Source organism: Ahaetulla prasina, chromosome 9, assembly GCF_028640845.1.
Source record: "Ahaetulla prasina isolate Xishuangbanna chromosome 9, ASM2864084v1, whole genome shotgun sequence".
NCBI lineage: Eukaryota > Metazoa > Chordata > Lepidosauria > Squamata > Colubridae > Ahaetulla > Ahaetulla prasina.
The window spans coordinates 4192624-4217704 of record NC_080547.1 but is presented as its reverse complement, the minus strand read 5'-3'; the positions used below and the strand labels follow the sequence as shown (position 1 = coordinate 4217704).

The window sequence follows — 25081 nt, the reverse complement described above, 5'->3', positions numbered from 1 at the left end:
GAAGAGCTGCCAGAAGGCAAGAGCAGCTCAAGCAAAGAGGACGACTCGGAAGTAGGGCCAAGAGATGATTGGCCCCTCCCATAAGGCTTAAAACAGACCAGCAACAGCATTTGAGCTTTGCCAGAAAACAACATTGGTATCTTCGTCTTCTGCTTCGTCTACGTCTTGCATTTATTTTTGTGACTTCTGAACGTTTGCCAAGAAAGGCCTTTGGCAGTTTGCCTAACTGGACCAAGGTTTGCGATAGGACTGTGTTTCCTACTACCTACTTGGGCCGGGGTCACAACACCCATCTTGGCTCTATGTCATCCTATTTAGGGACGTTTTTGAGGCTGGGCGCATGTGCAGAAGGCACATGTGCGAGCAAAGTGCATGTGCGGAAGGCTGGGTGCATTGTGGAAGGCAGGGGCAAGCGCGAACCGGGCTCGTGTGCACGTGAAGCAAGCAAGCATGGATGCATGCACTGAACCGGTAACAACATAATGTGCAATCTAGATACATTACATGTACAGTACTTTTGAGCCTTATCCAACAAAATGAAAGTTAACGTAGAGCAGAGGTTACTAACCTTTCAGACCTCAGGGACCACTACATTCATAATTTTAAATCCCGTGGACCAGTAATATGGATTTTTGAAAATTTTCTTGAGGACCACCAGTGGTCCACTGATGTAGAAAAAACTAAGGTTTTATACTCAGGCAGGAAAAACCAAATTGTTGTGACTCCAGCCCCCGAACCTGGCCCCATGCCCGAAAGTGACTCCGAGAGTGAGGGGAAAGGGCCGGTAAGGCTTACCTTGGGAGCACTGATGCCTTTGGCCCGGCTCCAGGAGCCAGCACCAGATCAGTTGGAGAACGTAATGAGGCCGACATCCCCTGATTCCTCCCTTCCCCAGACTACGCCTTCAGACCCAGCTGATAATAATAATAATAATCAAGCTTGGATTAATCCGTGCTTCAGAAGATTAGAGAGGCGTCATCATCAAAGGGAAGGGTGGGGCAGGAGCCCCACCCCACAGGATATATAAGGAGCTTTGGGACTGCTCTCATTCCACGGGAAGCAAAAATTAGCTGAACCGTTTCAAAGAGAGCTGAAAGTCTTACTCTGTGAGTCATTTGTTTGAACTTTGGCAGGCAGCTGCAATTTCTCTGCCAGGACTGATAAGAGCCGTGAATCCACTGGCTGAAGGCCAGCTCGTTGCTCCGAAGTGGGGAAGGAGACAGAACACAAATGTACAAATATAGATTTTGGGTGAAACCTGGCTGGCTCAAAAATAGTAACTGTGAGAGGGATCTTGAAGTCCTAGTGGATGTGACAGCACTGTGCAGAGGCAGCCCCCCCCCAAAAAAAAGCTAATACGATCCTTGATTGCATAAACAGAGGCACAGAGTTAAGGTTACATGAAATATTAGTACTGGTCCCAAAGGTGTTTTTTCAAGAGTCAACTGGGCTTTCTGGGTTTTCTTAGAAGATGTTCTGCTTCTCATCCAAGAAGCTTCTACAAGAAGCTTCTTGGATGAGAAGTGAAACGTCTTCAAAGAAAAACCAGAAAGTCCAGTTGTCTCTTGAAAAAAAGCACCTTTGGGACAACGATGACCTGGATGACTGAGAATCTCCATAGACGTATTAGTACTGGGTTTCTAAAATTTTCATAAGACCACACCTGGAATACTTTCATTTTATAACCACGTTATAAAAAAAGATGTTGAAACTGGGAAAAAAAAATGCAGAAAATAGCAACTAAGACGATTAAGGGCCTGGAGGCTAAAACATACGAGGAACAGTTGCAGGAATTGCGTATGGCTTGTCTAGAGAAAAGAAGGATACTAGAGGAGCAGAATTCCAGTATTTAAGGGGCTGCCTCAAAGAACAGGGGGTCAACTTATTTTCCAAAGCACCAGAAGGCAAGACAAGAAACAATGGATGGAAACTAATCAAGGCGCACAGAGCAAATAGACACAAGAACAGTTTCTTCCCGAACGCCATCACTCTGCTAAACAAATAATTCCCTCAACACTGTCAAACTATTTACTAAATCTGCACTACTATGAATCTTCTCATCATTCCCATCACCCATCTCCTTCCACTGATGACTGTATGACTGTAACTTTGTTGCTTGTATCCTTACAATTTTTATTGATATTGTTTCCTGATTGCCTATTTGTACCCTATGACTATCATTAAGTGTTATACCTTATGATTCTAGATGAACATATCTTTTCTTTTATGTACACTGAGAGCGTATGCATCAAGACAAATTCCTTGTCTCACACTTGGCCAATAAAAAATTCCTCCAATCACACTTGGCCAATAAAAAATTCTATTCTATTCTATTCTATTCTATTCTATTCTATTCTATTCTATTCTATTCTATTCTATTCTATTCTATTCTATTAACTTGTGAACAGTGAGAACAATTAACCAGTGGAACAGCTTGCCTTCAGAAGTTGATGGTGCTTCATCACTGGAGGTTTTTGAAAAGAGGCTGGACAACAATTTGTCTGAAATGGTATAGGGTCCTGCTTGAGCAGGGGGTTGGACTAGAAGACCTCCAAGGTCCCTTCCAGCTCTATTCTATATTCTATTCTATTCTATTGTCAGCAACTAATGTTAATGGAGAATTACTTTGAACTGCTCATAGTGTGTTGCAGGACATCACTTGTGAAATGAAACAGCTGGCTACGTTTTTGGAATAATTTCATCTTGCCACTGGGAAGTTGTGTTCCCTAAGAATGTCAGACGTGACTCATACCATGGAATCTCAGTACGCTTTGAATGCTTTGGACTTGAACTTCCTCATGCTTCCCTAGACATACTATTGGCTGGTTCTATGTTATTATGGGAATTGAATCATGACGCCTCTGGTTGACATGACTGTCAGAAGGATAGCATACTGACATCCTCACAAATTTGGATGTCACTATCATATTTGAAATCATGTAATCCGCAGAAGCCACGTGGGGGCAGGAATTTTCTGGATTGATGAAGTCATGTGTGGGAGGACTGCAGATGCTAACAAGGAGTCACGTTGTTCAGATAAGGCTTAAATTAAGATTTTGCTTCTCTAATAATTTTATTCTGTCCTTTTATAGCCAATGAAAGGACTTTCGTTTCTTTGATGCCCAGCATGGAATAATATACTCCACGATGGGAATAAGACCAGTGTTGTGGTCCATCAGCAGCCTACGGAGCTGGCAACTCAGCGATGAGGCTGAGGTGAGGCCAGGGCCATCGGGAAGTGAGGTGCGGACTCCAGAGCCTCCAGAGATTGATAGTAGTGAGGCAGAGGAACAGGAGGAGCCTGTTCCTAATGCATGCATGAGAAAAGCTACCAGAAGGCAAGAGCAGCTCAAGCAGACAGGACAACTCGGGAGTAGGGCCAAGAGATGATTGGCCCCTCCCATAAGGCTTAAAACAGACCCGCACCGGTGTTTCAGCTTTGCCAGAAAACAACGTTGTAGCTGTGTCCTCTGCTTCATATACGTCTTTGTTTTTGTGGCTTCTTGACATTTGCCAGGAAGGGCCTTTGGCAGTTTGCCTAATTGGACTAAGGTTTTTGAGATAACTGAGGAATTTGTGTTGGGAGGCATTTGTTTTACTTTGAGTTGAACAACGCTGGGAATGAAGTAATTCTCAGCTGTTCAAATAAAGTTTGTTTTTCCACGGACTAAGTTCATTACTACCTACTCAGGCCTGGGTCACAACAACCAGAATCTATTAATTTTTGCATCTATTGTTATCCTACTATCTTCTTCCTGGTACTTTACCAGTTTGATACGGTGTCCTGGTGTAGTTGTTATTGCCCAGGTACATTCCTTCTTGCTTGGGTATTTATCAGGCCAGTTTGGGCTGGTGATGGTTCCAGTGATGGATGTCATCTTGTGATCACAGCCAGCTAGAATAAAATATAAATTCATAAATAGACATAAATTCATAAATAGACAAGTTCCAAAAGCAATAAGCAATAAGGACTTTGACTTATATACTTTTGCACAGTGCTTTTACAGCCCTCTCTAAGTGGTTTGCAGAGTCAACATATTTCCCCCAACAATTTTGGCTCCTCATTTTACCGACCTCGGAAGGATGAGTCCACCTTGAACCTGGTGAGTTTTGAACTGCCAAATTGCAGGCAGCCGGCAGTCAGCAGAAGTAGCCTGCAGTACTGCACTCTAACCGCTGCGCCACCATGGCTCATTTCCTTTCTAAACCAATCTGGTTTGCATCCATCCAGTCATCCAATGTAGAGTCACATTGCTGTTACCAAGTTTGGCCTCACAAAAAGATTGCATCTTTGAACCAGGTTTAGTCATATTTACTGAACCATATTTATCTACCTGAACTATATGTATCTATCAGGTTATCATTGGCTTTCTGTTACAGCATATCAAGGAGAGATTTTTTTAATAAGATCTGCAAACTTTTAAACTGAAACTGGAATTTTCTGCAAGTAAAGTAGTGGACTTGAACCGCTAATTGTCTCATCCTGGCAAGAAAACGTGGGATGAAAAGTCAAATGTGCAGTATTTTCTTCAATGTTCTGTACAATTTTTAATGAATAGACTTTAAAGTTTATTATATTCCCTCTTCAAACAATTGTTAAAATTTCACTTTCAATTTTAATCCCTCTATGAATTTTAAGATGAGCTCTAGCAAGAATGTTGAATACATGGGTTTTGTTTTGAATATATCCGAATGCCATGATTTCTGCATGGTCCAGAAATTTGTGGAAAACAAATTCCCCAATTTGCATAATAGTCATCTGGTTTAAGACTTCTGGAAGCACTGGTCCCAACAGACCTGAAAGATGCTAGATGGGGAAGACTCTAAGGCAGGGATATCCAACCTTGGCCACTTTAAGACTATAACAAGTACAAAGTACCAACTTCCATGTATGGTGGCAATGCCCAGAAGTCAAAAAATTCTGGATTAAAATACAAAAATGGCTAAAAGAAATCACACACTGTAATATAGAATTGAAACCTGAACTGTTTCTTCTGGGGATTATTAAAGGAAATTACCCTAAAAGGATTAAATATTTGATTATTCATATAACCACAGCAAGAATCGTACTCGCACAAGCCTGGAAAATGTCCACTATACCAACAGACTCTGCAACAATCCGGAAAAATTTCGAATGTGCAAAAATGGACAAATTTACTTTAGAATTAAATAATAAGGAAGACTCAGAATACTATTAGTATCAATGGATAGAAATTAAAAATAAGGAATGTATAGAATAAAATAAGATACAAAATGTGTTTAAATATGTCGATTAAGTAGGAATATGTTGGAATAGATATAATAAAGTTAAGAATTATGTACTGTCAGAATGATGTTGAATTGTATAATTATTAAAGGTAAAGGTTCCCCTCGCACATACATGCTAGTCGTTCCCGACTCTAGGGGGCGGTGCTCATCTCCGTTTCAAAGCCGAAGAGCCAGCGCTGTCCGAAGACGTCTCCGTGGTCATGTGGCTGGCATGACTCAATGCCAAAGGCGCATGGAACACTGTTACCTTCCAACCAAAAGTGGTCCCTATTTTTTCTACTTGCATTTTTATGTGCTTTCGAACTGCTAGGTTGGCAGAAGCTGGGACAAGTAACGGGAGCTCACCCCATTACATGGCAGCACTAGGGATTCGAACCGCTGAGCTGCCGACCTTTTGATTGACAAGCTCAACGTCCTAGCCCCTGAGCCACCGCGTCCCTCGCATAATTATTACGGAGGTATTTTTGTTATAGATGTATTTTAACTTGTATTTTAGGATTTTAAATGTTAATAAAGGTTTAATAAAAAAAAGACTTGTGGACTTCAACTCTCATGTCTGGCTAGGGAAGTCTAAGACTTCAGGTGAAATAAATTGCCACCATGCAAAAAAGATGTGGAGACTCTAGAAAGAGTGCAAACAAGAGCAACAAAGATGATTAGGGGACTGGAGGCTAAAACATACGAAGAACGGTTGCAGGAACTGGGTATGTCTAGTTTAAGGAAAAGAAGGACTCGGGGAGACAGGATAGCAGTGTTCCAATATCTCAGGGGCTGCCCCATAGAAGAGAGAGTCAAGCTATTCTCCAAAGCACCTGAGGGCAGGACAAGAAGCAATGGGTGGAAACTAATCAAGGAGAGAAGCAAGTTAGAACTAAGGAGAAATTTCCTGACAGTTGGAACAATTAATCAGTGGAACAACTTGCCTGCAGAAGTTGTGAATGCTCCAACACTGGAAGTTTTTAAGAAGATGTTTGATAACCATTTGTCTGAAGTGGTGTAGGGTTTCCTGCCTAAGCAGGAGGTTGAACTAGAAGATCTCCAAGGTCCCTTCCAACTATTCTTTTCTTTTCTTTTCTGTTCTGTTCTGTTCTTCATTCCAATATCTATTCTATTCTGTTCTGTTCTGTTCTGTTCTGTTCTGTTCCATTCCATTCCATTCCGTTCTATTCTATTCTTCATTCCAATATCTATTCTATTCTATTCTATTCTATTCTATTCTATTCTATTCTATTCTATTCTATTCTATTCTATTCTATTCTAGATTGCCATGTTGGATATGGAGAGCATCCACATACAGTAGACAACTTGACCCAAATAACATTCCCCCCCCATATGGAGTTTAGTGCAGGGGTCTCCAACCTTGGTCCCTTTTAAGACTTGTGGACTTCAACTCCCAGAGTTCCTCAGCCAACTTTGCTGGCTGAGGGACTCTGGGAGTTGAAGTCCACAAGTCTTAAAGGGACCAAGGTTGGAGACCCCTGGTTTAGTGAAACGTTATGGCAAATAGACTTTGGAGACTCACAATGGGAGCCCTTCTCATGAAGAAAATAAGGCGTAATACCTTCTTTACAGTCATGCTTGTTGTCGTGTAGCACAAAACCACTGCGGCATTGGCACTCATAGCTGCCAAAAGTGTTGAGACATTCATGCTGGCATCCCCCATTATCCTTCGAACATTCATCTTTGTCTAGGAAAGAAAGCGTCAAATTGCTTAGCAAGCGGCCCTATTTTGAGTCACACGATCACTGCAGCCAACTCAAGTATATCCACATCCGTTCGGTAATTAAAAGGAAAAAAAAAGACAATGTCCCTTATCTGAATTCCTTTCTTAAAATCCATTTCTTACCACCTTCTCTGCAGCCTCTTCTTTAGGAGGAGAGTAGGACTCAGTGAACCATGGAGCCCGTTTATTCATTAGGCAGAATAAAATTAGTTATTTTCCTCTTTTATTAGTCTATGTGTATCCTGCACTTGAATTTCCCCAATGCCTTTTACAAATTATTTGCAGATAAGAATGGAGTTGTCTAGAAGACTTCAGCCTAACCTTCTTCCTGGCACTTGAGCCTGATAATGCTACAAACTGAGTTTCTCTTATCACTCTTTGTGTCTCTTCATCTTAGTCTTCATCATTTCCAAAATAAACAGTGGATAGGCAGTGTCTCTATAACGGCTGCAGCTGCACTGGCCCAAATTTGACTTTTCCAGAAAAGCAAAAGTAAGCTACAAAAACCACAGGCGGCTCACACCCTTAGCCAACCACGAGGCTCTGATCTAGAAATACATCTAGAAACAGCAACATCAGCATTCACCCAAAAGAGGAGGAAGTCAGAGAAAGTAAAGAGAACCACGCTCAACAATTCTAGCCAATGAACAGCCGAAGTCACCTATTAGATCTTGTACGGGCATAACCATTACCTGCTTACTGAACAGAGTTTAAAAACAGACACAGCGACAACAAGCAGATGCAGAAAAGAGAACAGGACATGGCATTCTTCTTTACTTAGCAACAGTAAATGTCGCAGACACAATAAAAACACAAAACGAAATCAGCTGGTCTCATGACAAACCCAGAGAAATTAAATGTTTCAGGGCATTAATTAATTAATTATTTTAAAAAATAACTATCAGTTCGAGTCAAGTAAAACTTTGAGGAGCGCTGCCAGAGAGTTGAACGCGGTGGCCTTCTTTCGATCGTAAATGCTCCGCGCTTTGAACACGGGAGGGAGAGAGAGAGAAGGAGGCGCTCGCTGTGCGTGGGGGCATGGAGGAACACGGGCGATTTGGTTCCTCTGGAGTTCCTGAGAAACAAACGGAAGGGAGGCCGAGTTCATTCTTAGACTTTCATGCGCTTCTTCAGGCGGAATTTCAAGCCAGGGGGACGCATTTTGGCCGACTGAGCCTTTTCTGAAATGAGACAGGGAAAAAACAAACAAAATTAAAAACGATAAGAGAGAACTTTCATACAAATGGGTAAAGTTATTCTTAAACAATCCATTGGAGGGGCATGCAGGAAAGAGGCCATACTCTTACAATAGCTATCAGAAACAGCCAAATGAAGAGGAAGCTAAGATAAAGGTTGGCATACCGTTATGGGAAGAAGACTGCCAGGGGGAACAGCATTAAAATCTAGTAGAAGCCAGAGAGGAACTGATGAGCTGATTCAAAATAAACCACCATTCTAACATCTCTGGATAATCTTCAAAAGCCATGATGGAGGACAACTTTGCTACGGGTGATCAGAATAGAGAGAGGGTTGGTATCCGGGAAGAATATGCCTCAAACAGGGGTGGGCTTCAAAAATTTTAGCAAGGGGCTCTCTGTCCGGTTGCTGAGTGGGCGTGGCCATAGTGGGCGTGGCCTAGTCAGCTTCCTGCACCATAGAGGGGAAGAGTGTTTTTGCCCTCCCCGGGCTCCAAAGGTTTTCTTCGAGCCTCCGGGAGGGCGAAAATGGCCTTCCTAGGCTCCGAAGGCCCTCTGAAGGCTGGAAACGAGCCCGTTTCCGGCCCTCCCGAACTTCCAGTAGGCCCATTTTTCACTCTCCCCGAGCCTCTGCGCACACCCTGCACTTACCTGCATCCAAAACGGGCCGCGTGGGGACTCCTGGGAGGTGAGAAGAGGGGTGGGCGGGGCCAGCCAGGAGTGGAGTTTGAGGGTCCTCCAAACTGCACAGAATCTTAGCTAGAGGTTCTCCCGAACCCCTGTGAACCCCAAGCAGCCCATTGCTGGCCTCAAATGCCAAGAATTCTTGGACAATGAAAAGATCGCTCCATCTCATCAGACCAGCAAACTGATGTGTCCTGATTGGGGATTTAGGGATTTTTGGGCGGGGGGATTGGGGATGAAACGCAAGTGGTTAGCTTTGAGAAGGGATCTCAAGAATAAAGACTTGAGAGTTCCAACCAAGGCATCAGACCAGATACTTCTAGTTCACTTTCTAGGAACCAACAGCAGAAAGAGAGGACCAAGGGACAAGACTTCTTTGGGAAGCCATTTTGTTAAACCAAAGCGATGAATTATCATGGTGTTCCCAACTGGCAGGTGGCACACAATCCCAAGTGAGGCAGAACTATTTATCACTTTAAGATTCCAGCAGCTGGCCTCTCTTTAATACAGCAGCCCAATCTCTGAAGATGCCAGTGATCGGACTTGCATTTCGGTTTTGTGTGGCACCACACAACTTTCACTGAAATTCTGCAACAGCAAATCGTTTCCTGCCAGCCTTCATTTCTGCAGGGATGTGAGTTTTCTTCCCTACCCTTCAGAAGACCCTGTGACTCTGCATTTGCTGGACTGAAGGTGGACTTTTATTGCTGGAGCATCCGGTGGAAATCACACAAATAAACTCTTAATTGCTTTCCATTCTCTACACAACTTCAAAGTAACCCTCAGGGGCTTCCAGATCAGGCTTTATTATAAAAATCATCCTGGGTTTCTTCATAGCATTTGATACAAGCAATCCAGACGTTACCATTCATCATTTGGCTCATTATCATTCATGATAGCTTATGATACCATGACTATTCTTCTCTTGGCTTTTCCTATAACTTTCTCCATGTTTAGGAGGGGAAAAGTAAATGGCTGCACAATCTTCATTGATAGGAGGCCCGCGTGGTTAGGATGCTGGCTTGACAAGCAGCAAGTTCATGTTCAAGACCCGAGTGCTGCTGTGGGATGGGGCGAGCTCCTGTCCTTCGCCCCAGCTCTTGCTGTAGGATAGGGGTGTCAAACTCGATTTCATTGAGGGACGCATCAGGGTTGTGTTTCACCTCAGGGAACTGAGTGTGTGTGGCCCGGGTGGGCATGGCCAGCTCAATGTCACTCATGTCGGGGACACCTGTGGTGGCCAAGTGCTAAGGCAACTTACCTGAGACTCTCCCCCACTCTCATTATAATCTCCTTCCTTCCTTCCTTCCTCCTTCCCTCCCTCCCCCACTACCCGTTTTCAGCTGTAACAGCTTCTTGCAGCCCTCTGCCAGAGAAAACTGGCTCAAGAAGCACCATGGGCTGGTCCTTTGCTGTTTCCATGCTGACCCTGTGGGCCAGATCTAAACACCCCGTAGGCCAGATCCAGCCTGCTGGCCTTGAGTTTGACACACCTGCTCTAGGACACGAAAGGAGCCCCCCAGCTGGGCGACCCCCAGATAGCGGTGATGTCTCTGGCTAACCCTTTCAAACTGGAAGTGCCTCGGTGCCTCTGACTTGAGCGCAATGTGCATGTCCATTGATGAGCACAACCAGGGCTCCCTACCGGGTTTGGGTTCCCCTTACTTTTGCTACTGGTTTGCAACAGGAGCGTGCACACGTGGCACTTCTGCACACGCGCAGAGCGTCTGTGATGATGTCTGGACAGGTGGGTGGAGCCGCCCGCTGCCATTACTACCGGTTCGCAAGATCCGGACCGAACCGGTAGCAACCCACCCAGAAGCCCATGGTTGAGCAGTTTGGATGCATCCCAATGCAGTAGATGGGCTGTTTCCAAATAAATCTGTAATCCTTGCTCTTCTCAGCCAAAATATGGAAAGTTTCTTGTCTAAAGAATTCACTTTTTCAAAACTTAAGAGTGTTAATGTTCATTGAGGAAGAGGCTCAAATTGAACCAGCTTTTCACTGCCCATAGCAGAAAAACAGCTTAGGCCACAGATGGAGAACCCATGATGCAAGTGTCGAAGGTGTCACGTTATGTTGTGACTCGTCCTCCCTTCTCTCCTCAGCCGGGCCCCTCCCATCTCCAACCGGGCCTTTTATCAGACTCCGAGTCTGATAATGAAAATGAACGGCCTGTCATGACTCCAGCCCCCCGGCCCTGGCCCCATGCCCGGAGAGGATTCAAGGAGTGAAAGAAGAAGTCCAATAAACCTCACTCATACAGAGTGTGTTCCTTTGGCTCAGCCTTCAGAGCAGGAAGCCAGCCAGGTGGTGGAATTACCTGGGCCTACTCCCTCTGACCCCTCCCTTTCCCAGACGCTGACAGCAGATCCAGCTGAAGACAATTCCGGAGATCTGAGAAGCAATGCCAGCAGAAGGAAGGGTGGGGCAGGCCTGGATAAATGCTGAGTCATGGAGCCACACTCCACAGCCTATATAAAGGACCTGCTTTTGGCATTCCAACCGTGAGTCAAGCAAAGTCTTATCTAGTTTGCTGATATCGGACCCTGTCGCTGAAGTCACAACTTGGACTCCTGCCTGCCCTGATAAACTTCGAAGGCACTTGGCAAGCTGCAGAGACTTCGTTGCCAAGTTTGTTACAAACTTCCTTGACTCGTTCGTCGGAGTGGGGGTGGGACACGACATGTTAAGATGTTTTGTGTGACACGCCAGTGTTCACCAACACCCAATGTCAACTCTTCTCAGAAGCACGCCTTGCTCTTGTGTGATTTTTGGAGCCTGTGGAGATCGTGTGAGGGTGGGGTGTGCTCTTGTGTGTCCTCCAGAGAACATGTGAGAGGGCCATGCTCTCGCGCAACCCCAAGATGAAAATCTGGTGGTTTTCAGAGACTGGGGAAATGGCAGAACATCTCTCTTCGAAGCCACTTTGAGAAAGAACAGCCTGTGTGACCTAGAGCTATCAACTGACAAAGGACACTTTCTTAAGGTAAGCGGCATGTGGCAGATCACACACAAGATCTGGAGATCTGGAAGTCACACACGATCAGACTGATTTTTTTTAAAAAAAATAAATGAACGTGTAAAGGATTGTTTCTCTTCTGTTTGAGTGTGCATCTGTGAGGGTGAGAGCGAGACACACACCAGCAGAGTCAAATTAGGCATATTCTGAATTTTCAACACTTCAAGCCCAGAAGATTCTCCATTACTTAGGCTCTTCACTACTACTGATCACCGTGGCCCATAATGAGACTTTGATCTTGAAATGACACCAACCACATACTATTTCAGCCTCCGATATAGTACCCTAGTGACACATCCATGGCACAAGGGAAACACCTACGCGGCGCACTTCTGCTGCGTGTGCAAATCGAAGCACAGACAAGAGGGGACGGGTGTGAATCACAGACAAGGATAAACATTGATAGGCAAATCCAGTGAATCACAGCCAACATAGACAAAACGTAAACAAAAGGGCAAACCCCATTTTAAGCAGTATTATACCAAGCGGGAACAATTGGCTCAATCTTCAAATGTGCCGGGAAGCCTGCTTATAAATGCCATCGTTTTTACAATCATCTCAATATTACTTCAGGTGAAACAAGTCACGTAAAGAGAGATCTTACCTGAATTCTGAATTTGCGAGCCAGCAAAGTTGGTGAAATACCAGATGCTCGTAGCGTTTGCAAACTTATTTTTCATTTAGCGGAAGTGAGGTAGGGTGTCTTGCTTACCAGCTCCTCTTAGAATTTCCCAGAATTTGGGGGCCACTTCCTGTTTTGCTCAGCGGGAGTTTCATCCTACCCGATATTCCCACAAGTGGGCTCCACTTCCTTACCACCCAACAGCTCTTGTTCCTTATTCCAGGTAGTCCTCGACTTATGACCACCAATTTCCATGGTTAGGTGAGACATTTGTTAAGTGAGCCTTGCCCCAATGGTGGGTTTCAAATTTTTTTACTATTGGTTCTGTGGGCATGGCTTGGTGGGTGGGGCTTGGGTTGGTGGGCATGGCAGGGGAAGTGTAGTGTAAAATCTCCATTCCCACTCCACTCCAGGGCAAGGATACTGCAAAATCCCCATTTCCTCCCAATCAGCTGGGACTCGGGAGGCAGAGAATAGATGGAGGTGCTGGATTTCACCCCTGGTTGGAGACCCCTGCTCCAAAGCACCTGAGGGCAGAACAAGAAGCGATCGGTGGAAACTAATCAAGGAGAGAAGCAACTTAGAACTAAGGAGAAATTCTAAAGATGAGGCAATCCTTCTGAACGGAAAATGAGCCACCTGCAGTGCTCCACGGTTTCAAAACTGGAGCTAACTCCCTCCCTCCCCCCCGCGCCCCATTTGACAATGTGGGTTACACTGCAGGTTCTCCAGAAATAAATTAAGCTATTTTTCAAACTCAGCAAGATGGCCTTTTTCATAATTGGAACATAATCCCCGTGTCAAAATGCCTTTAGAATTACTCTTCAAATTGCTTAGCAAAAAGAATCAAGTATGAAATTGGGGTGGCAAAATATCTTTGGGTAAGGAACCCAGCGTTGGCTTCATCATTTCACTGGAGATCAAAAAGGGGTCACCGACACTAGATGAAAAGAGACAAAAGGGAAGGAAATGTTTTGCGGGCTCATGTTTTCAATACCTGCCAAGACAAACGACATCTCACTGATTTACATAACTCAATCTTACTGACTCCACTACCATCTAGATGTGTCGGACTACAATTCCCATTATCCTCAATGTCCACCAGATGGGGAAAGTTGATATGATCCTGCATATTCATCATGAATGGATACCGCTGGTGGATACCAGTATAATGGAATACAGAGACATACTACATGTCATTACATAGTATAATACATGCAGGGCAGGGGTGGGATTCAACCAGTTCAGACCGATTCGGGCAAACCGGATGCTAATTTTACATCTGGTTCACTGAACCGGTAGTTGCAAGGACTGGCTGGCCCCGCCCACCCTGCCCCTTCCCTCCCAGGAGTCTCCACACGGCCCATTTTGAATGCCAGTTAAGCCCACGTGGAGGCTCTTGGGAGGGTAAAAAACGGGCCTCCTGGAAGTCCAGAAACGGGCTCGTTTCCAGCCTCTGGAGGGCCTCCATAGTTCAGGGGAGGCCATTTTTGCCCTCCTGGAGACTCGAGGAGAGCCTCCATAACTTGGGAAGGGCAAAAACGGAGGAGGCCTAGTAGGCCACGCCTACCATGGTCATGCCTACCCAGCACCGGGCAAAGAACCGGTTGCTAAAATTTTTGAATCCCACCCCTGATGCAGGGGCTTATTATCAACCTCTCATACCTGAAGAATACTCTATATTTAGCAATATTTAAGTCCAAGGTGTGAAATAAGGACTTTGTTTTCCATTCTGGATACATTTTCTTTCATTTTTTTAAAAAGGAAAGGAAAAAAGGTGATGAGGCCACCAATTTCGTCCATTGCGAGTCTGTTGGTGTTGACCTTAGGAGTTGTGGTGACACAGTGGTTAAAATGCAGTATTGCAGCTAACTCTGCCCAGTGCCAGCAGTTTGATCCTGATTGGCTCAAGCTTGACTCAGCCTTCCATCCTTCCGAGGTGGGTAAAATGAGGACCCAGATTGTTGGGGGAAAGAGGCTGACTCTGTAAACCGCTTAGAGAGGGATGTAAAAGCACTGTGAAGCGGTATATAAATCTTAAATGCTATTGCTATTTCTTCATAAAGGATTAGACAAACAACAGTTGCCCAACAGTCGCCCACAAGGAAACAGAGCTCACTATGAAAGAAAGCTCACGAGGATATTTCTGCAAAACGGTTGCACAAATAAACTAACCAATTAAATACCATACTTTTCGGAGTATGAGACACACTATTCCACCCCCCAAAAGAGGGTGGAAATGTTGTTGTATCTTACACACAGAATACAGCCATTTTTGGCCTCCCGAAATACCACCCTGCACGTCACATTTTTGCCAAAAACAGGGGGGGTTGGGAGGCAAAAAATGGGCCCGTTTTTCACAAAAACGGGGCCTGTAGAGGGTTTGGGAGGGCTGAAGGGTGTTCCTACAGGATGGGGAGGGCAAAAACGCAATGCATGGGGGGTTTGGGAGGCCAAAAATGGGCCCGTTTTTTGCAAAAACGGGCATTTTTTTGCAAAAATGTGGACGTTTTTGCCCTCCCCGGCCCCCAGGAGCACTCTGCAGGCCTCCCAAACACTCTGCGCACCCCATTTTTTTCAAAAAACTGGCCCATTTTTGGCCTTCCCCCCCATGCATCGCGTTTTTGTCTTACCTGGCCCCCAGGAGCACTCTGCAGGCCTCCTAAACCCTCTGCAGGCCCTGTTTTCATGAAAAATGGGATGCACAGAGGGTTTGGGAGGCCTGCAGAGTGCTCCTAGGGGCCGGGGAGGGCAAAAACTTTTTTTTTCTTGTTTACCTCTTGGTGTGTCTTACACTCTGGTGCATCTTATAGTCCAAAAAAATATGGTAAACCCAATACAAATCCAGAGGGGTGAACTCACTTTCCATGGGGATCTGTTGACTATGAGCGGAAAGCCCCTTCTTCCAGGACTATGTTATTTTTGCCCTCTTTTGCAGCTATAGGAGGAGGAGGATCGAAAAAAGAAAGGGATGCATCAGCCCCTTCCCCAACCCAACACAGGGATAATAACCTTAAACTAGGACAAAAAAAGAGGAGAGAGCGAGGTACTCACCCTGCTGCCCTTAGGATCCTCTTGGCTGAGTTGATTCTAGGAATCTTCTGGCTTCTTGATTGCTGGAGGAATCCTTGAAAGCTTTACAAGCCTTGTGTTTATTTTTTAAAAAAATCAAATCATGTCCCAATTCTAACTACATCATTTGTTTTGGTCTAGCTAGCTAAAAGTTCCCAGTTCCCAATATAGGTAATCCCCAATTTACGATCACAATAGAGATGGGAAAACTTATCATGGAAAGGTATGGCCCTTAAATGAGGCATCGCAGGATTGCACCCAGTGTGGTGAACCCCTTTTTTTAAAAAAACCATGGTCATTAAGCAAATCACCATGCTCGTTGAGACATTGTGTGACCATGATTTGAGACTTTCCCTGCTGGCTTTCCCATTATTTTTGCTTTTCGAAAGCTGGCTGGGAAAGTCTTAAACGACCATTATGAGACTCCAATTCCATTCCATTCCATGTTTTCTATTCTATTCTATTCTATTCTATTCTATTCTATTCTATTCTATTCTATTCTATTCTACTCTACTCTACTTCATCTTCTATTTCTGTTCTATTCTATTCCTTCTATTCTGTTTCTATTCTAATTCTAATTCTAATTCTTATCCTATTCTATTTCTATTTCTATTCTATTCTATCTTCTATTTCTATTTCTTTCTATTCTATTTCTATTCTATTCTATTCCAATTCCATTCCATTCCATGTATTCTATTCTATTCTATTCTATTCTATTCTATTCTATTCTATTCTATTCTATATTTATTCCATTCCATTCCATTCTATTCCATATTTTCTACTCTACTCTATTCCATCTTCTATTCTATTTCTATTTCTATTCTATTTGTACTAAGAACTCAGAGATATTTTCTGAGCTATGAAGACAACAGTGGTATTTTTTTTTCTTTTCTTTTTTCTTTTTCTTTTATGTACACTGAGAGCATATGCACCAAGACAAATTCCTTGTGTATCCAATCACACTTGGCCAATAAAATTCTATTCTATTCTATTCTATTCTATTCTATTCTATTCTATTCTATTCTGTTCTGTTCTGTTCTGTTCTGTTCTGTTCTGTTCTGTTCTGTTCTGTTCTGTTCTGTTCTGTTCTGTTCTGTTCTATTCTATTCTATTCTATTCTATTCTATTCTATTCCAATTCCATTCCATATTTTCTATTCTATTCTATTCTATTCTATTCTATTCTATTCTATTCTATTCTATTCTATTCTATTCTATTCATGAAACAATTGTAGGAGAGAAGGCAGAGGATCAAGACAATGGAAGTTTGTAGACATCTTAAAATCATCCTATTTAGTAAATAACTTAGGCTGATTAATCCAACTGACCACCATGCTCTTTTATAGATAAGCATGGTTTAAAATAAAAATACAAGTAGTCCTTGACTTATGACCACAACGGAGTCCAACGCTTCTGTTGCTAACTGAGACAGATTTTCAGTGAGTTTTATTCCATCTTACAACCTTTCTTGACACCGCGGTTGTTAATTTAGTGACAGGGCTATTAAGTGAATCTCGCTTCCTCATTGGCGTTGCTCATTAGATGGTCGCAAAAGAGGATCACATGACCCAGGGAAACTGCAACTGTCATAAATGTGAGTCATTCATTGGCCCAGCATCTGAATTTCAATCACGTGACTGTCATGTGACGACAGCGATGACGCTGAGGAAGAGCGTGGGCCAGTCCTGGAGGCTGGGGAAGGCCCGGATGAGGGCTCTGCGTCAGAGGCAGAGGTGGGGCCAGGGCCATCAGGGAGTGATGTGCGGACTCCAGAGGCTGTCAGTAGTGAGGCAGAGGAACAGGAGGAGCCTGTTCCTAATCATGCATAGAGAAGAGCTGCCAGAAGGCAAAAGCAGCTCAAGCAAAGAGGACGACTCAGGAGTAGGGAAAAGAGATGATTGGCCCCTCCCATAAGGCTTAAAACAGACCAGCAACGGCATTTGGGATTTGCCAGAAAACAACATTGGTAGCTTCATCTTCTTGCATTTATGACTTCTGAACGTTTGCCAAGAAAGGCCTTTGGCAGTTTACCTAATTGGACCAAGGTTTGCGACAGGACTGAGGAATTTGTGTTGGGAGGAATTTGTTTTAATTTGAGTTGAACGACGCTGGGAATGAAGTAATTCTCAGCTGTTCGAATAAAGTTTGTTTGTTTGTTTCACGGACTGAGTTTCCTACTACCTACTTGAGCCTGGGTCACAACACCACTGATATTAGCCGGATCAGTCTGCAGAGAATTTTGCTTAGATCAACTTTCTCCCAAAGTGATGGGGCTTTGTTGAAGGGACGCAAAAGTAATGCCACATTGAAACACAAGACAACATAAGCAGGTAATGGTTTCCCAACATCCTTTTCTTCTGAGATCCCAGTAAGCATTAAAACAGCCTGGCTACACATGGTTGACTCAAACAAAGAGGAGGAGGAGATGGGGAGATGGAAATCTTATGTGCCACACACATAATACACATAACACACCGGTCATTTCTGCAAGAAGACAAACAACCTTCAAAATCGTTCCATCTAAAAAAACCAAACAAACGAAAAGGGTGCTTCCTTATCGGCTAGCCTACATCAAGGTTGATCAAGGCGAGCAGAGAGTTGGGGAAGGTGCTGTTGAGCTAGCCTCTTCGACAAGAGGGCCTGCAGCTGGACTCCGGGTAGCAGGGTGGGGAAAGAGAAAGAAATACATCACGAGACCAAGCCAAGGGGAGGAGGAGGAGGTGGGGCAACTAGGACCATAACAGAAGCAGGAGCAGCAGTCCATCCATGGAGTTTAAAGCCTTGGTAAGTGAGCTAGCGAGTTTTAAATAACACGGAGCCAGAGGATGCAGTGCCTTAAGAGGAGAGGTTAGGTGGGTTTGAAACGGAGAGCGTTGGGGGCTTTCAATGGTTAAAATGGGCTTTTCTGGTTTTGAACTTGCACTGGTACCAACTGTAGCTTTGAGCTCCAGATTTTTCAAAGTGGGGCTTATAATGGAAGGGAAGGGAAGGCAGGAGAGGAGAGGAGAGAAGAGAGAAGAGAAGAGAAGAGAAGAGAAGAGAGAAGAGAAGAGAAGAGAAGAGAAGAGAAAAGAAGAGAAGGTTGATTTTGGTCATAGACCAAAAAAGACGTTTTATACAATACAGAATAACAGAGTTGAACAGGTCTTGTAGGTCTTCTAGTTGTTCAAGCAGCAGTCCCTATGCCATTTTGGACAAATGACTGTCCAATCTCTTCTTAAAAGCTTCCAATGATGGAGCACTCAGAAAAGGAGGAGGAGGAGAAGAAGAAGGAGGAGGAGAGGAGGAGGAGAGAAGAGAGAGAGAGAAGAGAAGAGAGAGAGAGAAGAAGAGAAGAGAAGAGAAGAGAAGGTTGATTTTGGTCATAGACCAAAAAAGACGTTTTATACAATACAGAATAACAGAGTTGAACAGGTCTTGTAGGTCTTCTAGTTGTTCAAGCAGCAGTCCCTATGCCATTTTGGACAAATGACTGTCCAATCTCTTCTTAAAAGCTTCCAATGATGGAGCACTCAGAAAAGGAGGAGGAGGAGAAAAGAAGAAGGAGGAGGAGAAGGAGAAGGAGAAGAAGGAGGAGGAGGAGGAGGAGGAGAAGAAGAAGAAGAAGAAGAAGAAGAAAAAGAAGAAGAAGAAGAAGAAGAAGAAGAAGAAGAAGAAGAAAAGAAGAAGAAAAGAAGAAGAAGAGGAGGAGGAGGAGGAAGAGGTAGAAGAAGAAAAGAAGAAGACAATCAATTGAAGTATAAATTCTTTGATGACTCTCCTTTAAATTCAAGAAGAAGAGAAGAGGAAGGGAAGAAGAAGAAGGAGGAGGAGGAGGAGGAGAAAGAAAGAAAGAAATAAGGAAAAAGAAAGAAAGAAGAAGAAGAAAAGAAGACGACAATCAACTGAAGTATAAATTCTTTGATGATTCTCCTTTAAATTCAAGTGAAATAAAGCAGAAGCTGCTTTTGAGTTGGATGCTACGGTGCAAACCTGCTAGGACAAGGAACTTCGGAACATGATGAAGTAGCCTTACTTTGCCCAGTGATGTGATTCCCAATGTGCAACCACAACCGTTTCTTTCTGGGGCCAGAACTCCTTGTCTTAAGAATGTGACCTCTTCCATTTGGAGGAATCAGGCATTGCATCCTCTATGCTTAATCCATCGTTTAAAAAGGGGAACGTTAGTGGCTGGAGTGGGAAAGAAGCGGGAGACAGACAGACATGCTTTCAAGAGACCAGGTGCCTCTACCTGAGAAGAAGTGAGCTCGGAAGCCTTTCTTGGAAACGGTGTTGTCAGACTTGAATTCAATGCGCATGTTGTTGTACTGGGAGGTGATTACCTCGGGTTTCTCTGCTCCACAAAACTTCCCATGGAGCTTGGCTTCAGAAGTGAGGCCGCTGCGCACTTCCACAAAATCATACTTGCACACCTATAGGGAAAGGCAAGAGGAAATCATTCCCAGGTTTGGGGGAAGGAGAAGAAGGTGAGAAGAAGCGGCCACAGCCAAGGGTTTGTTCTGCGTTCCGCATGGGAACGTGTCTTCCTTCTTGATACCTGAGACCGTCTTCCCACAAACCTTTGGGAGTCTTTAACTGCACGACTATTGCTTTAATTCATTCAGGACAAATTTTCTTATTAGATCAGTGGTGGGCAACTATGGCCCTTTTACAACCTGTGGACTTCAACTCCCAGAATTCCTGAGCCAGCCATAGTCCATAGATGTGCATCATGGAGAATGATTAAAAAAAAAACCACTACCTTTTTAGGCCAAAATGATACCTAACAGCCCCATCTCAACCCACTTCATTAATTCTTCTAAATTTTCTTCCGAACGGAATAGAATAACAGAGGTGAAAGGGACCTTGGAGGTCTTCTAGTCCAACCCCTGCTTAGGCACGAAACCCTACATAACTTCAGACAAACGGTTACTCAACATCTTCTTAAAAACTTCCAGTGTTGGAGCATTCACAACTTCTGGAGGCAAGTTGTTCCACTGATTAATTGTTCTGCCTGTCAGGAAATTTCTCCTTATTTCTAAGTTGCTTCTCTCCTTGATTAGTTTCCACCCATTGCTTCTTGTTCTGCCCTCAGGTGCTTTGGAGAATAGTTTGACTCCCTCTTCTTTGGGGCAGCCCTGAGATATTGGAACACTGCTATCATTTCTCCCCTAGTCCTTTTCATTAAACTAGACATACTGAGTTCCTGCAACCTTTCTTCGTATGTTTTAACCTCCAGTCCCCTAATCACCTTTGTTGCTCTTCTCTACACTCTTTCTAGAGTCTCCACATCTTTTTTTACATCGTGGTGACCAAAACTGAATGCAGTATTCCAGGTGTGGCCTTACCAAGGCATTATAAAGTGGTATTAACACTTCACCTGATCTTGATTCTATCTCTCTGTTTATGCAGCCCAGAACTGTGTTGGCTTTTTTGGCAGCTGCTGCACACGGCTAGTTCATATTTAAAGATTGTCCAAAATCAATTATTCCAACAGCTATTGGAATAATCAATCATCTTTCCAGAACAAAACAATCCATAATACAGAAACATAGTCCATCTTGGGAATATGGATGTCAAGCTGTTTTGGTGATTATCCTGCTATTGCAGAACAATCTTGTTCATAAATCTTCCTTCTACCTTCAGAAAGCAATATAAAACCCCAGGGCACTACGTCTTCCATATTGTTTATTTAATGGGCATCCCATCATCCATCATTGAAAATCCACAGCAGCTCAAGAGTTCTGAGATATCTGTTGTGGCCCGTCAGCTACCAGTGGAGCAGCAGACTTGGGGGATGAGGAGGTTGGGGAGGAACTTGGGCCAGTCCTGGAGTCTGCCTTCGGAGTCGGAGATAAGTGGGGAAGAACAGCAGCTGGGGCCTGTTCCAGATGCGCGTATGCGCAGAGCTGTCAGGAGAGGCGAACAACTGAGGAACAGGGGCCGACTTGGGAAGAAAGCACACCTGGACGCTGAATGGCTCCTCCTTGGCTGGGGAATAAATAGAAGCAAATGGGGAGTGGTAGTTGCAGGAGACAACTGTTCGTATTTCTTTCAGAAGATTTGCTTATCATGGTGTGTGCCTCAGAGATGTCTTGCCAGGAATTACCGTAATTTACAGCTTTGCGACTGGAAGCTCTCCGCCTGGCAATTATCCAAAGACTGATGAGGTCTGTTATTACAATTTAACCCTTGGAGGGATTATTGCCTGGACTATTCTGTGTGTGAATGACACGAATTCTCAGTAGCTAAATAAAGGGGTTTTTCGGGACAAGGAATCTGTTTCTTGGTTCTGCTAAAGCTGGGTCAGAATATAATCCATTGTGCTAACATAGGGCCTTCTTTCTAAAGCAGGGGTCTCCAACCTTGGCAACTTTAAGCTTGGAGGACTCCAACTCCCAGAATTTCCCAGCCAGCTTTGCTGGCTGGGGAATTCTGAGAGTTGAAGTTGTCCAGGCTTAAAGTTGCTAAGGTTGGAGACCACTGTTCTAAAGGACAATACTCACGTCATTGCCTTCTGTCTCAAAGAAGTCAAACAGCAAGGATATGCGATACTGAGTGGGTGCCACCAGCTGCCAGATGCAATTCTTGTTGGGTGGATATTCCTTCGGCCATCCAGGGCTTGTGATGGAGCCATTGAGTTTGGTGAGGAACCCGCCACAGGCAGCTGCAAAATACAAAACCGAACATGGAGGCTGAATCAATCTCACGCCTGGAAGGTGGTCCATAGTTGTGGATTTCTAATTCTAAGAGAAAACGAAGGCGATCAGATTTCGTCACGAAGCATCTCCAAACTGCCTTCTTTTAGAGCAGGGTCTCCAAACTTGGTGACTTTAGGTTTTGTGGACTTCAACTCCCAGAATTCCCCAGCCAGGACTTCAACTCCCAGAATTCCCCAGTCTCAAAGTTGCCAGGTTTGGAGACTCCCATTCTAGAACAGGGGTCTCCAACCTTGGCAACTTTGAGACTTGTGGACTTCAACTCCCAGAATTCCCCAGCCAGTACTTCAACTCCCAGAATTGCTGGCTGAGAAATTCTGGGAGTTGAAGTCCACAAGTCTTAAAATTGCCAAGGTTGGAGACCCCTGCTCTATAGCGTCGTTTTGAAGGTAGGAATTGAAACAGTTTATGTCCAGGATGTGAGGGGTCTGTAGATATTTTCACAGCCCCCTTTTTGACTCGTGTATTACAGACAGGTCCTCAATGGAAGGCAGGTTGGTAGCCATTGTTTTTTTCTGCCGTTCTAATGATCCTCTGAAGTCTTTGTCTGTCTTGTTGGGTTGCAGAACCAAACCAGACAGTTATAGAGGTGCAGATAACAGACTAAAAAAGGTTCTTCATTAGAAGGTCAATGTAAACATCTTTCTAGGTCATGGTAGGGTCTGCCCTTATGGAACTGAATTCACGCTGTTGTAATACAAAGCCCATTTTGAAAAAACAAACAAACCTGTCTGCATAATCCTGTCTCTAAAAAAACAAGGTTTGTCAGGACTCAACACCAGCTTTCACGAACCTTCCCTTCCTTCTTCTGTCTTTGTGTGGTGGCTTTGGCTGAATCACCTTCCCCGGTCTGTGGTCCATTGTACCGTACACAATGCTCTGAATCGATACACATTTCCATGTTAATCACCCCAATTGTGGTGGGAACGACAATGCATCCTTTTCATTAGCTAATGAATCCTCAGAGATGTTTTAAAAGGTGGCAAATATTGCTCAGTTATGATCCCGATAAGGAAACTTGGGTATAAATCAAGTTTTATTGTGGTGCCCTATATTAGAAGGAATTGGCTATCTTCTTCTTTCTCTATATTCTTAGTTCACAGGTTTTTGTCCGTTTGATATATAAATATCAAAGTATATATGTATGTATGTATATGTATATATGTATGTATATATGTGTGTGTGTATGTGAATATATATGTGTACATTCATCTGTATATCTCTATCATCTATCTGTCTATTCTAACATCCATCCATCCATCCATCCATCCATCCATCCATCCATCCATCCATCCATCCATCCATCCATCCATCCATCCATCCATCCATCCATCCATCCATCCATCTATCTATCTATCTATCTATCTATCTATCTATCTACCTACCTTACCTACCAGTATCTCTCTCGCTCTCCTATCTATCCATCTATCTATCTATCTATCTATCTATCTATCTATCTATCTATCTATCTATCTATCTATCTATCTATCTATCTATCTATCTATCTATCTATCTACCTACCTACCTACCTACCTACCTACCTACCTACCTACCTACCTATCTATCTATCTATCTATCTATCTATCTATCTATCTATCTATCTATCTATCTATCTATCTATCTAATCTACCTACCAATATCTACCTACCAATATCTACTTACTAGTATCTACCTACCAATATCTATCTATCTATCTGTCACCAAACCACGCCCATAGAACCAGTAGTAAAAAATTTTTGAAACCCACCACGGATGCTAGGTCTTATTTTCAAGATAGGTCTTATTTTCGGGATAGGTCTTATTTTCAGGATAGGTCTTATTTTCAGGATAGGTCTTATTTTCGGGATAGGTCTTATTTTCAGGGAAACAGGGCCTCTACATTCTTGGAACTAGACCAGATGCTTTCTAAACTGCTTACCTTCACACTTGCGTTTGTCAGGAGCCAACTCATAGCCAGGTTCACAGGCACATTTGTAGCTACCCAGGGTATTCACGCAACGCTGCTCACATCCGCCGTTGTTTGGTCTCGAGCACTCATCCACTTCTGGAATGACAAAAGAAGTGACGTTTCAATCTATATCTTTCTTTCTTTCTTTCTTTTTGGCCTATGCTGTAGGCTAAGACTTGGTGGCCTCACTTTAACGCTACGGTGTTCTGTTTCCAGCCTCAACAGGAAAAAATCTACTTTTCTTGCGTTCTATGACGGTGAGCTCAAGCGGGGGCTATTTTGATGAAGAGAGAAAGAGAAAAAGGAGTGAAAGAGAAGGAGGATCAAATCCCCATGGTCTAGGAGGAAAGATGTATTGTGATTATATGGCCAGCTGTGCAAAACAAGAATCTGTCCTGGAAACAGAAAAATGCAGTAAAAGGATGGTGTACCTAGCAGTCGGAAAAAAAACCCTACATTTTTCCTGTGTTAAGTCTGCCCCCCAGTGGCCCAGTACAAACAATCCTGCAAATAGAAATATTTGTTTGTTCGTTTACTCCTGCATTTGACAGAATAACAGATTTGGAAGGGACCTTGGAGGTCTTCTAGTTCAATCCCCTCCTCAAGCAGGAAACCCTATACCATTTCAGATAAACGGCTGTCCAATCTCTTCTTAAAAACCTCTAGTGCTGGAGCATTCACAACTTCTAGAGACAAGTTGTTCCACTGATTAATTGTTCCCACTGTCAGGAAATTTCTCCTTAGTTCCAGGTTGCTTCTCTCCTTGATCAGTTTCCACCCATTGCTTCTTGTCCTGCCTTCAGGTGCTTTGAAGAATAGCTTGACTCTCTCTTCTTTGTGGCAGCCCCT

At 43.8% G+C, this 25081-nt stretch overlaps 1 protein-coding gene across 2 annotated transcripts in view; it reads right to left on the bottom strand.

Annotated features, from left to right (window-relative positions):
- The window catches only part of BMP1 (bone morphogenetic protein 1), a 191155-nt gene that overhangs the window by 4155 nt on the left and 161919 nt on the right, over positions 1–25081 (bottom strand). Inside the window, exons 13-17 of one of the 2 annotated variants that reach the window (XM_058194381.1) lie at positions 24203–24328; positions 22072–22232; positions 19818–19998; positions 6830–6955; positions 3768–3895 (exon numbers count right to left, since the gene is read on the bottom strand). In XM_058194381.1, the coding sequence (XP_058050364.1) occupies positions 3768–3895; positions 6830–6955; positions 19818–19998; positions 22072–22232; positions 24203–24328 (722 nt within the window). Of the gene's footprint in view, positions 1–3767; positions 3896–6829; positions 6956–6982; positions 8173–19817; positions 19999–22071; positions 22233–24202; positions 24329–25081 lie in introns of those variants that run through there. The other variant, XM_058194382.1, reaches the window with a different exon arrangement.